The sequence below is a fragment of the Gigantopelta aegis genome, chromosome 6 (genome assembly GCF_016097555.1).
Source record: "Gigantopelta aegis isolate Gae_Host chromosome 6, Gae_host_genome, whole genome shotgun sequence".
Taxonomy (NCBI): domain Eukaryota; kingdom Metazoa; phylum Mollusca; class Gastropoda; order Neomphalida; family Peltospiridae; genus Gigantopelta; species Gigantopelta aegis.
The window spans coordinates 62,820,116-62,836,426 of record NC_054704.1 but is presented as its reverse complement, the minus strand read 5'-3'; the positions used below and the strand labels follow the sequence as shown (position 1 = coordinate 62,836,426).

The window sequence follows — 16,311 nt, the reverse complement described above, 5'->3', positions numbered from 1 at the left end:
TTTCAGAAATGCCATTTCATCTTTTGCCAATTTTAATCAAAAAATTATTTACATATGTAAATCACAATTTCAAAAGAATCAGTTTATTTATATACATGTATGTATCCTACTGATAAAATGTCTATAAATCTATAACCGGGCGGGACGTAGCCCAGTGGTACAGCACTCGCTCATGCATGGTTGGTGTGAGATCGATCCCCATCGGTGGCCCCATTGCGCTATTTCTCGTTCCAGTCAGTGCACCACGACTAGTATATCAAAGGCCATGGTATGTACTACCCTGTCTGTGGGATGGTGCATATAAAAGATCCCTTGCTGCTAATCAAAAAGAGTAGCCCATGAAGTGGCGACAGCGGGTTTCCTCTCTCAATATCGGTATGGTCCTTAACCATATGTCTGACGCCAAATAACTGTAAATAAAATGTGTTGAGTGCCTTGTTAAATAAAACATTTCTTTCTTCTTTTTTTTATAAATCTATAACCAGAATATGTCTATGATCCCAGCATATCCCAAGAGTGATTGCCGGTTATGTCTGCTGATGACATGGTGTGCCTACTTTTACACACACTAATGTAATTAAGATTTACTTGTGCCCAGCTTGTAGGCTTCCCGGACACTCGTTTTAGCAGGCTGAACACAATTTCCTGCAAACCTCTCTTTTAGTGCCCTCACAAGACTTAACAACCTAATAAGATTTCTTCATTTTCTCCTACAGCCACTGTTACTAATGTATTTTATCTTTCGTGCCTTATTTATTTCCTGTAATAAAATGTTGATTCTTCAGTTTGAATAAATGGATTATATAGGAAAGAAAGCAGAAATCAAGTGAAGTATAAGGAAAAAATATCATGGTACTGGGATTATTATTTTAACAATTGTTAAATAACTTTAATGTTGCATTGTTGGTTGTTAATGAAGTAATTATACTGACTTATATATATAAGTATTAAAAAGTAAATTTTTTTAAGAGGACACTTTTTATTACTCATTGCATAATACACATTTGACTGTTTTAAATTAACTTGTCCATATTGTACATAATAGCCTTTTAAACTACCATATATATATTGTAGCATTTTGGAACAGATATCTAGCTATTTCCAGTCTAAACATAAGTGTTGGGGGTGCAGTCAAACATGGTTGAAATAATTGTATGTAATATATTCTCACCAATCAAGGGTGGAGTGTAGTTCGCTGGTAGAATGATTGCTTCGTGTTCCCCCTCCCCATCTATACCAGTAAGTAACAGTTCACCTGAGTGGTATCTCAACAGATCAACAGAAGTTTGAAATGCACCCAAGTTAACGCTACCAGTCCTGCCATTGGCAGTGTTTCTGCCAGAAAGAAATGTTGGGGTATGGCACTTTGAAATTGCTTATTTACAATGTGTGTGCTGAATGCAACCGCAGTCACATCCAATAGCCGATGATGTTTCACATCCAATAGCTGATGATGTTTTACATCCAATAGCTGATGATGTTTCACATCCAATAGCTGATGATGTTTCACATCCAATAGCTGATGATGTTTTACATCCAATAGCTGATGTTTCACATCCAATAGCTGATGATGTTTCACATCCAATAGCTGATGATGTTTCACATCCAATAGCTGATGATGTTTCACATCCAATAGCTGATCAATGTGCTCTAGTAGTGCCATTAAACAAAACAAAGTTTTCTATTTGATTTGATTTTGTGGTATACAACTAGGACCACATGACTGGTACATCAAAGGCCTATAAAAGAAAGTGTCTATAAAAGATTCCTTGCTGCTTTTTAGTAGGAGTAACTGATGTGGCAGCAGCAGCAGGTATCCTGTCTTTCTGTGACGTGACCCAATTTTGAAGTAATTGTATGTTAGATACCATTTAGCCTTAGTTTAAAATATGCTGAGGTGTTATTCAACAAATATTGATTTCTCTTCAAGTTTAAATCGTGCTCCACTGAATAATTATTGGCATTGTAGTGCCTGATTTCTTGTCGTGGTCGAAAACTTCCTCTCATTACTTATAGTGACGGCAATGGAGCTCTGAAAAGCCTGTGATTATTATGTCGTCTGTGTACACCGTTGTTTTGCTAAAGCTGTGATGATTACCTTTCCGTACAAGCAATCCATCACGGCTGGAGACAGTTCATTTTTCATCTGCGGCCCCTGTCACCACTACCGTGCGACAAGCACTTCTTCTCAACACAGTTAATTGTTAAATTCAAGATGTCTATCAATCATACTCGGCCAGTGGACAGCCCTTAAAAAGGTCTTTATAGGTGTCCTCAACAGCTTTAAAAGTGTGCGTCTGACTTTCTGCTATACACCAACAATTGGTTTGTCTTCACCATGTTTAATAAAAACATTGTTTTCTAAGCATTTGTTTTGAGTAAAAACATCGGGAAACTCCGCTTTAATTTGTATCTGTCTTCTTATTCATATTTGACAGTATCTTTATAGCCAGTATTTCAAAACCTTTATTGGCTTTAAATCACTGAATAACAGTTTTGTGTTGCATGGCCAACATTGTACCTATCTCTATACTACAGTCCCGGTACAAAGGAAAAGTTAGAATAAAGTTATATACATACGGTAATTTTGAACAAAATCAGCTGGATCTGAAGCATTATTATTTTATATTTGGTAAACTTTTTTCTTCTACAAATTCAAGAACAGCAGCACTTTATATTAAATCAGCAGTTGGTTACTAAATGAAAATAAATCACTGGTCAACTTTAAGATTGTTACTCACTAGGCAATTTTAAACATCAACTTCTGTTTTATTTTACTCAGATTGTTTTGAAGATGCAGTTACCAGCAGTGAAGAAAATATTCAATGTTCGATGCAGTGTATCATTAAATATATATATATATATATATATATATATATATATATATATATATATATATATATATATATATATATATATATAATTCACTTGAAAACACCTACATTGTAATCTCAATATCCATATGCTACACCTATTCCCCCATGTGTTTATGGTACCGTATATAGAACAAAAGGTCCAGTCAAAATATAATGTATGTCATAGTAACTGCCTGGTGCTGACAAAATAATTTACAAGTCAAAAGATAAGTGTTTTGTAAATTTTAATCACCATAAAGTGTTTTATTCACATTATTGAACCCTTACATTGTTACACTTTGATATGTAAGATCTTTGAAATTATTTGTATGACTAGATTTCTTTTGATACATAATTTAAATTTAATAGATTTTTGGATTAAAAAATAAGAGATTGAAGAGCATGTTGTAAACTAGTTGTAAAATGCTATCTTTATGGACAAATTAATAATAAACCACAGATTTTTTATTTTTTTTAAAAGAAATAATTTTTTAACGTATTTTATTGCATTGTGTAATAACACTCAAATATTAGTTAAATTCTGATAAATTTGCAGTCTTCTTCGTAATTTGGCAGTAAAAAAACTACATTGTAATTTGGCAGGAACTATGGGAAAGATGCCAACCCAAAATGAGATAACCATTTTAGCTCCTGTTAGCTGCTGAGTCCTTGGCTGCAGAATTCCCAGTCTATGGACTGGCTGCTGTTCTGATGTTTCAGGATTAACTCGCTTGTCGGCTGTGGATAGATTAACAAACAGCTCATTCACCATCTTACAGGATTAACACTGATCTTACAGACAACTGAACCTTGACATTTTACACAAACTTGTCTTTTTTTTAATCTGACAAAATTTAGCTCCCTGATATAATCAAGTACAATTTGTAGTATGTTTGCATTAAGCATTCTTAAACATGAAGTTGAAAGTACTGCTTGTTTTGAAAAAATTATTTCAGTTTCTAAGAAATCCTTTAAAATTAATTGAGATAACCATGCATTGTTATTTTTTAGTGTGATGCTCCTTTTTTTTTTTGTTCTGTACTTCATAAAACAGACATATGCTGCACGTTGCAGTGTGAGTGCATTTACTGTATTCGCCTACTACTACTGTAACCGGATGGGTCTAAAAGTGAACACTATTTTCATTTCTGTTTGTACAAATAAAGCTAATTATGTTAGAAATATCTTGTGTGTTCAGACCAGTCTGTCGAACCTCCCTAACTGCGTGATAACTTCCGTACCAGCATATTGTTTCTGTGAGATGAAGACAGGCATAATCACCAGGGGATCTAGAAATAAATAGCTGACTACAAATATCTTCTTTTTTTTTTACTTGAGGTGGCAAGGGCAGAGGCAGTATTTTATTCTTGCTTTTTTATCTTCTTGTTTTTACTTGAGGTGGCAAGGGCAGAGGCAGTATTTTATTCTTGCTTTTTTATCTTCTTGTTTTTACTTGAGGTGGCAAGGGCAGAGGCAGTATTTTATTCTTGCTTTTTTATCTTCTTGTTTTTACTTGAGGTGGCAAGGGCAGAGGCAATATTTTATTCTTCCTTTTTTTTTTTTTTTTTTCTTTTTTTTAATCCCACTGCTCCTTTCCTTTCTCTCCTTTGAATTCCATTTTATTTCTTCCTGATCTGTCAGCTTCTATCTTTCAACCTCTTTCACTGTTCACCTCCACATCCCAGTGCTTGTCTTTTCTGGCCATCTGTGCCACACACCTGCCATTTTCTATCAGCTTTTAGCTATGGACTTAGTCTGACCACTTAGAAGAGTTTTTAGTGGTTATTTCTGGCATTGGTAAGTGACATGTGTTACCCCCTACTATACCTGTGGTAAATACATGTAACTAACAACAAATATTTTGATTACATGAGGTGGGAAGAAGGGAGGCTGTATTTTATACCCATCAGCATCAGTTAAATACAATAATTGCAATCTGTAAATACTTTTTTTGTTATAAATGCTTAGATAGGTCAAATTGTTATCATTTAACTTGAAAAAACCCCAATAAAATCCCCATTGTTTATACTGTCTTGAGTAAGAGATTCAAACCACTCCTTTCCCTCATATCTTAAGACTGAAATCAGTCCCACAACTAACTAATAAGGAGGACACAGTGGAACCTACCTACTCTGGCTCCGAATGACAAAGGCTAACATATCAACTGGGGATTTTACATATAACTTTGCTGCATTCATTTTATTCCTTTCTGTTTATAATTTATGCTGATTTTTACAACAGTATGAAAGCATAACTAAAGTATGTTAATTTTTAAAAAGCTAGTTCACCCATTTATTATTATTGTTGTTTTGACATTTTAATAACCAAGAAAAAAAAACCCTCTAGTGTGATTGTTATTTGATATATGCTACACATATATATTTTTTCTTATGCACATGGAACAGTTTTATTTTTATTTGATATTTGTTGTTAACGGTATTAGTAAGCTGACCTTAGACAACCAGTTTATATATAAAATATTCAATATATTAATTAAAATAATAAAAACATTATTCGGCTAACTCACAAAAACTTATTAATTTTCTTTGTCTGAATTTCCCTGACCATTACAACGTAATGTGTCTGCTTCTTTTCAGATGTTCATATACATGCATGCTGTTGTAGAATCTCTTTGTAGTCGATGGATAACTAAACACATTGGAGACAAGGTCTTTGCAAAGATTTATGAGCAGCCTTGATATATTCCCATATAATGATGGGCTAATTGGTTAGCGATTTCTGGCCTTCTTTGTGTCACTAATCACAGTTCATTAATTATCATTTGTGCGCTGACCTGACAGGTGTGTTTTGTGCTCTCATTTGTCAGGTGTGACATGTATAGAAAGAGGTCTTGTTGGTCCATCTTGTCTTTTTAAAAATGTCCTACACAAGGAATCAGTGGGTGAAAAATGGCACCAAAAACACAGTGACTGTCATTTCCATAAGGAGACCATGTTTCTCCACCTTCCCCCATTGGTCATTCATTCTCTTTGTCACTTCAGAACAGTTTACAATTATTTTTTTTAATTTTGTAGCTTTGTACATTGTATTATATGCTGATCAAAATCTTCATATTTACTATTTTGATTTCGAAAATGTTTTGAATGTTTTTAAAAAGACATGTTACTAGTGACTAGTTTTACAGTCAGCAATTTTAATAATTTATTAAATCTATTAATTTAGTGGCATCATTCACCACAACATTATTTATTTTGTTTCGAAAAGCATTTTTCTAACTATATTTGTTGAAGTAAGCCAATAAAATTTTAGTTTGGGCATGTCTTCAAAATAATGTGTATCATACACAAAAAAACACATGAATATCATCAACCTATCCAAGTTCAAACAACATGTACATGCATTATTTGCAGATGAAATTTGTGATCCATTCACCATGTTTGGACTTAATGATAACACTTACTGCAATTGTTGTCATTGAGATACAAATTCAGTTAGGATGAGGGCATCCCCGCTGGCACTCTGTGCTGTATAAAAATTACTGCCATCGGTAAAGCTCCTCAATAATGACAAAATGTTTTCACTTGGTGTACATTATCTGTCAGTGTCTATAGTATACTACTCAATGTTGTGGTGAATGGTGCCACTAAACTAATAGATTTAACTATGCTTTTTTAAAACATGTTTCATTACATGTACATTTTTTGTTTTTTAACCGCAGTGAATGATTCACAATGAATGCACCTTGATGTAGATAAATTGATTAATAGATTTAATAATGTTTTTTAACCGCAGTGATTGATTCACAATGAATGCACCTTGATGTTGATAAATTGATTAATAGATTTAATAATGTTTTTTCTAAAACATAATTTATTACATGTACAAGTACATACACTTGTTATTTTTGATAATATTGCAATACTATTAGCAGTATTTTCCTTATGTCATTGTGGCAAGGGAGATAACTCGACAGATGGCAAGTTCAATATAACGAGAAGTGACCCGGAAACAAACATGGTGATTGCAACACAGTTTTACTGTATATATATATTTTTTTCCTGACATATTATTTTTAATCTTTAGACATTAACATTTTGTTGTTATTTTGGGTTAGTTTGTGAAAACATCTTAAAATGCGAAGTTAAAGAGATATTGTCTGCAGGTGAATATTTTGACATGCTACAATTGTGATATTGACATTTGCCATTAACTTATTGTGTGTCCCATGAATATATTTCACTTTTTCCTTTTGTCACATAATGTCTTCTTTTACTATATGCCTTTCCTGTCGTTTGTTCAGTTTGTAAGAAGTAACTGAGTCAGTAGCATAAGCGGAAATATAGTTTAAGAAAATCTATTACACTAAAACATGAGTCACTGTTGCCTGTAGATGTGCCAGAAGCATGTGTTTGTGTTTTAGGTTTGTACGTAGGTTTGTACATTAAGATCTGAAAGTAAAATGTTTTTCTCGCTGGTAGGTGCAAGGGGCCGTTAAGCCTCTAATTTGGTCATAACAACAATAAAAGAAACATCAACATTGCCAACAAATGGTTTTTGTTTTCAATTAAGTCAGGCATTTTGGAGTTCTTGTACTCTACATTGGTCTAGGGTTAATGACAAACAGTTTTTATCATCTGTGTGTTTGTTTACTTGGCTTTCTTTCTTTTCAATGCATAGCTAACAGTAGACATTTTTTGCAGTGCAGTCAAATTTAATTTGTTGGAAAGTATAGAGCTCACTTAACCCATACTTGTACACCAATACTTGTGTACCATGGACTGTTAATGGATCCCATTAACATAGGTCCTTTAAATGCAGTGGCTTTCTGTTCAAGTAGGAATATACTGTTTTAATGGGAATACTGTTATTTTTATCTTATGTCTTGGTATAATAATATATACTATGGGGAAATACATGTAAGAGCATATTGTGATATGGAAGAGAAATGTTTTTCTTTGGTTTTTTATGATGCCTTTTTACATTGTTTGATGAGACTAGAGAGTTACATGCCTTTGTTATACCACTAAAACACTGGTTGGAATTAGGGGAATTGCTCCCAAGATGTTGAAATTGTATTTGGATTAGACAAATTGTAATTTACAACCATCCTTAAGAGACCATCTGGATTTCTGCATTTAAAAACAAAAACAATATGATACTCTTCCAAGAAACACAGCCAATAAGTAGTTTAACATGGCTTCACTGCTTGCCTGTCCATTTCCATGGACCTCTATGTTGTTCATTAAGTGGGATTCCCTGCAGGTGTTTTTACTTGGTGGACCTTCCTCTGCTGCTCAGCTTTCAAAAATGCTGGAGGGAAGTGATAAATCACAGCTTAAATCTGATAATTCACCAGTTTGGCTAATTTACCATCTCCTTGGTAAATCCTTTTTTACCCTTTGGCTTATCATAAAGTTTTATATCGGTATCATTGGGCATATTATGTAACGTCTTCAGGGAAAGTAGTGACTGTGCAAGTTAAGAACTTTGATCTTTTGATGTTGGTTTTTTCAATATATAATAAAATAAAATAAAAAAATATATATATATACTATATAATTTATTTAACCTATTTTATTTGTATACTGGAACTTGTTTTCTATTGGAGGACTTTTTTTTATTGTGGTCATTTTGTATGAACCTATTATGTTTCATAAATATAACTTAATGTACACTTATGTGAACAAATTGAATGGAGAATTACTGTAAATATTAATATGTATTGTTGATTCAAAAAAACTCCATAGGACATTAAAGGTTAATAGAAGAGATGACTTGTATTATAATGGACCATTACCAATCTGTCTATAAGTTTGGCAGACATTTCAGTGTGGAAGCATACTGTCGGATCAGTGGGGAGGCTTTGTAAATCAGCATTATTTAACAAATATGTCTCACGGACACACTTTGTAAGATGTGTGTAAAGCCCATTCTCCATACTTCACTGCTCAAAAAGGCAAACAGTACTGAAAGTTCTGTAGTGAAATAGGTTACAGAGTACCCCTGTAATAGAGGTGTAGCAACAGGTAGATATTTAATGTGTATAATAACTTTTAACTTCATTGTCCCCACAGCATGTCATACTACTGTCTGTGGATTTATTGAGTTATAAAATGATTTAATGTTGCATTCATGAGGGTTCATTCTAAATATAGTAAAATTCAGTAACTACAGTAAAATATACTTTTAACTTAATAATAAACACTTCTTACATTAAAATTATTTTCCTGTTATGGAAGTGGCAGAAAGATCGGTTCTAAATTACTCAGTTTGTGTATCATAGTTGTTGTGCTAGCACTAGGTAAGTATAAATAATGAAAATTAGAAACAAATTTTCTAAATGAAAATTATTTTCTTATTATGGAAGTGGCAGATTGATCAATTCTAAATGACTCAGGTTGTGTAGCATGTTATTATGCTAGCACTAGGTAAATATAAATAATGAAAATTAGAAACAAATTTTCTAAATGAAAATTATTTTCCTATTATGGAAGTGGCAGAATTGTCAGTTCTAGATGAATTGTTTTCTGTGTTATGCTCATTAAAAATGTAACCACATAATACAGTTGTTACATCAGTGCCAAAGTTCATTAAAACAGGTTTTATTGTACAAGCATATTTGATGAAGCAAAATTATGCTGATCATTGTTTCTAAAGGTGTCTGTTGAATCTTTACATCCGACTGTTTTCAGAAGCAGGTGATCAGCAAATATTTTAATTGTGAAATTACAAATATGAATGTCAAGCCTTGTGACTCCTGTTTGCCTGGTGGAAATCTGATGTGCTGTAGTTGAGATTTTTTACCATGTGACCAAGGACATTCAGCTTGTAGATTCTTCCCAAGACGAGATCATTTAGGACAGAATCGCGTAAGAGGGTACCTGTAAATGACCAAAGAAACATGATGCTAGTTATTAAAAGAGGACATGTTTTTACAAGGTTCACTGGACAGATGATATAATTAATGTCTATGGTAAAAGTCATATCATCTTGCTATTTTAATCAATAAAGTTGTATTATGTTTGTTTTCTCTGATTTTGACAGTATATGTGATCATATTGAATCAAGTCTGTGTGTTGTCAAGACAGGATATAGCTCAGTTGTATAGTGCTCACCTGAAGTGAATTCAGATTTTCCCAGTCTTAAACTGGGTTCTGAACCAAGTATTAAAATAATGATGTCTTCATGCTACATTCATTCATTTATTTGAACTTATTTCTGTGCTTATATCCAATTAAGGTTCAAGCATGCTGTTCTGGGCACACCTCAGCTATTTGGATTGTCTGTCCAGGACATTGGGTTAATTGTTAGTGGTTAGTGAGAGAGAAGAGGGTGTAGTGGTCTTACACCTACCCATTCAGTCATTTAAACTTGCTCTGGGTGGGAGCCGGTACCGGGCTGTGAACCCTGTACCTACCAGCCTTATGTCCAATGTCTTAACAACGACACCACTGAGGCTGGTTCTTCATGCTATAGATGTGTTAGACATCCAAATGGCCATTGTTTTAAAATGTGTTGAGTTGTGTTAAACAAACTTCCCTTTCCTTTCCTGTGTGATGACACCTAAGATTGGGGCGGGACATATGCTAGTGGTAAGGCGCTCGCTCAGTGTGGGGTCGATCCCCATCAGTGGTCCCATTGGGCTATTTCTCGTTCCAGCCAGTGTACCACAACCGTGATATGTACTACCCTGTCTGTGGGATCGTGCATATAAAAGATTACTTACTGCTAATCGAAAAGAGTAGCCCATGAAGTGGTGACAGCAGGTTTCTTCTCTCAATATCTGTGTGGTCCTTAATCATATGTCTGATGCCATATAACCATAAATAAAATGTGTTGAGTGCATCATTAAATAAAGCATGTCTTTTCATTACTGAGATTAGTACTAAAGTATTTCTATTTGTTTCCAGTGACCTGCTCAAGTCGTGTGGACCATCTCTGTGTGCTGCATACGCTGCTTGCCTTCTGACGCGCCGATGCAGCAAACTGGCTTTTCAGCAACATCGTCGCTCCATGACAACATCAGACATGATTGCTGTCATACAACAAGCATTTGAAGAACTGTACTTGTGACAGGCAAGTTCACATTTTATGAAACATGTATTAGTGATTTCCTTGTAGAAGACGAGTTGTGAACTATGGTCATTGACAGATAGGATCTGCACCTTGGTCATTGCTTTCTACACATTACATTATTTCACTTCATATCTATGTTTTGTAAGTGGGACAATTTTTTTAATTACAATATTTTCTTCAGTCACAGTTAGATGATATGAAATTGTTAAACAAAAAATGCAACTAGCAATTTTGCATTGAAATTTCCAGCTTATTGATATTGTAGGGCATTGCCAAGTGACATTAATAGAATGCTGATGTCATTCATGTACTATACTTCACCACATTTAAAAAAAAAAAAAAAAAGCAGTCTACTTTTAACCCTGTCAAAATAGATCTGAATTCCATATTGAGCAGGACAGCATTGCTTTTGTTTTTTATAATTATGGACAAAATATTAAAATGATACAAGAAAAAAAGTACCATTTATCAAATATATTTAAATGATAGATAATGTTATATTTATTATGTATGAAGCCAAAACAACAGTGTGGGAAGTGTCTTGTCATTGACCTCAGTGGGCCATTGGTCCTTTCATACTGATGGCTCATGGGATTGGTTCCATTCAGCGAATGTCTATGTGATGAATATCCTCTGTTCTTGAAGAGCGTCTTGGAACTTAATTACCTGGTTTATTTACCAATCATTTACTTTTTGCTTTTCTTATTCTTAAGGTATATCACTATTTTATTATGCACTAATGTTAATAATTCTTCAATATACTAATGTCCAGTAATGATGTCATAAAAGTCTATTGACTCAATCGTGATTGAGTATTGTAAAACATACTAAGTATTTCTCTATTCGGGTACCACTTGATGTAACTGCATACTTTTGACATTTAGCCTGTGATGAATGTTTTTTCAACGTTGGCATGCATCTGGTATCGCATTGCCAATCATGATGGTCAGTTCTCAATAACCAACATTTCAGTGCGACAAACCTAAGTTAAAAACACTGCAAATTGCCTTTTCATGACTTGGCTTTTGTTTTGTCCTTTGTTTTGTCCATCCACAGAATAATCTCCACCTCCAAGCCTAAGAATTTTTAAGCTACACACATTACAATAGATTTATTGAAAGTATGCATGCAATTGACAATACTCGAACCAAGTCGCAAACAAAAGAGGCACGCGAGTCTACCATTTACACGTTGTTCTCAGACCTGAGTTCTTATCAGCAGCAATATCAGAAATTATGGCAAAATGTTTTAAGTATGTGTGTATCAGATTGTTGGAAACAGAAGCACACGCAGACTTTCTTAGACAGTTGAGAGTCACAGTGTCACCAGCTATGTGGGGTTCAGCCAGGGTTCAGTGTTAATATTCAGGCCTGGGTTTAAGAAGATCTCATATCTAAACCACTAATTGACCTGCACAATTATCTGCTAATTTGTCAATATTATTGACTGGATGATGGCCCCGTTTCATTATTTGTATAGGATGCGACCTGGTGTCTTTCACTGGCAAGATGTGATCGTGACCTGAGACCTTCCTCAATCCATTTAAGCTGTCGGTGCTTGAGGTGGTTTATACTAATCACCAAATACTTTTCAAGTGCTGTTTGTGAAATAAGAGAACACTTTTTTTTATACTTTTACAGTTTACATTTTGCACTTAAATCACATTTATTTTTTGAAACATGTTAAATATGTTTCATTGATTTGAGTTGCATATGAATGCTATCTAAAAATATTATTTGTCAAAAAATAAAGTGCTTGTGCAGGGCACTTAGTCTTAGAAGGAGATTCAGTTATAAGTTAAATCATATAAAATCAGTTTTGCTAAATTTATTGTATCAAATTAATAAAACAAAGTAATTGATGATTTAAATTTGATCTTATATCTTTAACTTGTTTTTGTGAAATTACGCACACACAAAAAGGAAAGAAAAGACCCATTTTAAAATTGTTTATCCTATAATTTTAACCTTTTTTTTAAATTACATACACGATAAAGGAAAGAAAAGACCCATTTTAAAATTGTTTATCCTATAATTTTAACCTTTTTTTAAAATTACATACACGAAAAAGGAAAGAAAAGACCCATTTAAAAAAAAGATTTACATTACTAATGAAGTTTCATAAAACAGATAATTTAGAATAGGAAATAATCAATTTTAAGTAGGAAATGATCAATTTCCTTGAAGGGAGATTACCAAAGATGCAATTAGTGCTTGTGGACAAAATGTATTTACTGGTCACGTACTTGCATGAGGCTTGGTCTCTTCCACTCACACTGTCGGAAGATGACCTCCGTAGTGTAAACAGTTGTAGTAGTGTGGTGTTTTGTTGCAGTGCAAGCAGTTCCCAACACCTCGGATACCCATTTTATTTACTCTTGAAATACACCACTGAAAGGGCCACCAGGCAATTCAATTATGCATGATTTCTGGTGGCTGTGTTGTACGGGCAGCCATATTTACTGTTGCTATTGGAGTGTTTGAACTCTATTTAGCAGTTCCTTTCTGTATCTTCCCAATGGTGACTTTTATTTCATTTTTATATGGTGCCGTTCAATGGGTACAAAATGTGGCTGCTAACCTTTTGACTATGACTACCTGAACACTCAAAAGATGGGATCCATTTTTTTGGCACCAGGGAAATGTGAAATGTTTTTATCAAAACACTTGGTTGACACTCAGGATGAATGGAAGGGTGGGTCTTTCGGGCACTTCAGAGCAGGCAAATACATCATTTGTTTACCCCCAAATTATAGTTTGAATGAGCACATGCTGTGAATATAATGCCATTACAACTCTGTTTGAGAGATATACTTTTTTCACATGTGTACATGAAATACATGAAAAGGCTGTTTTGTGGTGACTTTTACAAAGTAAGTATCTGATGACCCAGGTGCAAATTGTTTGTTTTCCATTAGCCATTTGGACATAACCGAAACATGCAATCATCCTTTGATTTTTACACCCAGAAATGGTGTGTATAGCACGTGCCCATTTCTGCTATCAAAATAATTTAGATAATCATGACAATTATTTCACTGCAATGAAACATTAAAACTCATTTGTGAATGTCTAGCTGGAAGTTTAGTATAAAAAAAATTAAGTTATTTTGATTTCACCTTTATGAAGTAAAAAGGTGAGATATAGGTAGCATTGTTCAGATGGCAGTGGCGACAGCATCAACTTTTGCATTAACGTTAAAGTTTGGTTTTTTGTTTAATGACACCACTAGAGCATACCGATTTATTAATCATCAGCTATTGGATGTCAAACATTTGGTATTCTGACATATAGTCTCAGTAAGGAAACCCGCTACATTTTTCCATTAGTAGCAAGGGATCTTTTATATGCACCATCCCACAGACTGAATACCACATACCACAGCCTTTGATATACCAGTTGTGGTGCACTGGCTTGATTGAGAAATACCCCAATGGGCCTACTGAATGGGATCGATCCTAGACTGACAGCACATCAAGTGAAAGCTTTATCACTTTTGCATTAATGTTGAACATTAAAGTTTCAATTTTACCTTCATTTCTCAAACTATAGGTCCTAGATTGGTAAAACTTGTTTTATAGTTGTTCCTATAGTTGTTCATTACAATGAATTTTAAAATAATTAAACATTTATAAAGTTTCGATTTTTACTCCAATTTGTTGCAAACTATAAGTCCTTGATCAAAGAAATTTGGTTTATAGTTGTACCTATGGATGTTCATCACTAATGCATTGAGATGGATATCTTATGGATGCCACTCTCAACAATACTGCAAAATTCTTGTTCTTCTTGCGCTAACTGGAAATCTTTGTGTTGGACCAGACAAAGTAATAACAATGAGAACAAATCTTTCTTGGTTTCTGAATGGAAACTAAGTTAGAAAAAAGGTAATCTATTTTTGCATGAACTCTGTTGAAGTGCAATAAAATAAATTTCATTGGTTTTCACATAAATTGTAGCGGGAATAATCAAGTTGATCCGCTTTGAAAGACATCAGATTTACTAGAGAATGAAAGAACCATTGAATGTCTTTTCATACTAGGTTAAGGAGGTTTTGTCAAATGGCGGCCCTCTTTCATTCCTTCTTTGCCAGTACAGTAGGGGATTTGTTCATGCTAGGGATTAATTTTGCAAAACACAAATTTATTGCAGATAATATATTGTAGTTCCACCTGGGGGAAGGGGGTTATAGTTCATAGGATCAATCCCTTCAGTGGACTCGTTAGGTTATTTCCCATTCCAGTATTCCACAACCAGTGTTTCAAAAGTTGTGGTATGTGCTATCCTGTCTTTGAAACCTTTGCTTCTAACTATAATAGCAGCTGTGGGGTTTTGCTTGCATTATCTATAGTCTGTGTCCCACGGGGAACACCTTTTTTTCATGCTATGGAATTTACTACGCGTTATTTATTTCTGAGCTGATTGTTTTCTAAATTGGACACAAAAATATACTTTTTTGTTATTTCCAAAACACTTTTACTTTTCTGACATCAAACAAAACTGAAATTATTTACAAAAAAACAAACAAACAAAAAACAACATTTTTGTAGGATTGGACAGACTATAGAGACACCAATGTTGCTTATTAAACAATGTGCTGGGGTGTTTTTTGGAGGCAGGGGTTGGGATTAGAACAAAGTGATATTGTAATCATGTTCTAAAATAGTAAAACTTGGCTTCTTTTAATACACTTTGAAACTGTCTAAACAAAGTAAATTATATTTATTTCTGGATTTTCTTTCTTTATGTGGGGGTGGAATTTAGCTAAGTCAGTTGAGTGCTGACCTGATGTTTTTGTGTCGCAGGATTGAACCACCTCGGTGGATCCATTCAACTGATTGGGGTTTTTTCTCATTCCAGCCAGTGCACCATGACTGGTATGTCAAAGGCTGTGGTATGTGCTGTCCTGTCTGTGGGATGATGGATATAAAAGATCCTTTGCTACTAATGGAAAATGTAGTGGGTTTCCTTTCCAAGACTATGTCAGAGATACCAAATGTTTGACATCCAATAGCCGATGATAAATTAATCAATGTGCTTTAGTGGTGTCATTAAACAAAAACCAAACTTTAACTTTCTTTCATGTGGCTTCGAAGAAAGATAATTAGCCAGCAGGTTTACACTCAGCATTAGTATTTCCATCTGTTGTAATCTAAACCATATGTATAATGTCATATAAACTGCAACTTTTTAACGTTCCTTTTATTCAAAAAGCAACTTTAAACTGGAGGTGTTTACCAATTAAAGATCCTCTTGTCAGATTTACAACTTAACCTCTTGTTGAGAACATCCGGAATGGGTGATGATTGACAGCTCCACTGGGCTTTGAGAATATCTGTTAATGAGATTAAAAAAACAAACCATTACACTTCGGTATGAAGTCTATTCCAGCTGTTATTTGTTCTTAATGGGAGCTACCA

General features: G+C 34.1%; 1 protein-coding gene across 1 annotated transcript in view; it reads left to right on the top strand.

The window, feature by feature from the left end:
- Nucleotides 1-10,889, top strand: part of LOC121375568 (ATP-dependent (S)-NAD(P)H-hydrate dehydratase-like) — a 124,505-nt gene extending 113,616 nt beyond the window's left edge. The window contains exon 10 of the mRNA XM_041503084.1: nucleotides 10,727-10,889. Within this exon, the coding sequence (XP_041359018.1) occupies nucleotides 10,727-10,889 (163 nt within the window). The remainder of the gene's footprint in view (nucleotides 1-10,726) is intronic.
- The last annotated feature ends 5,422 nt before the right edge of the window (nucleotides 10,890-16,311 follow it).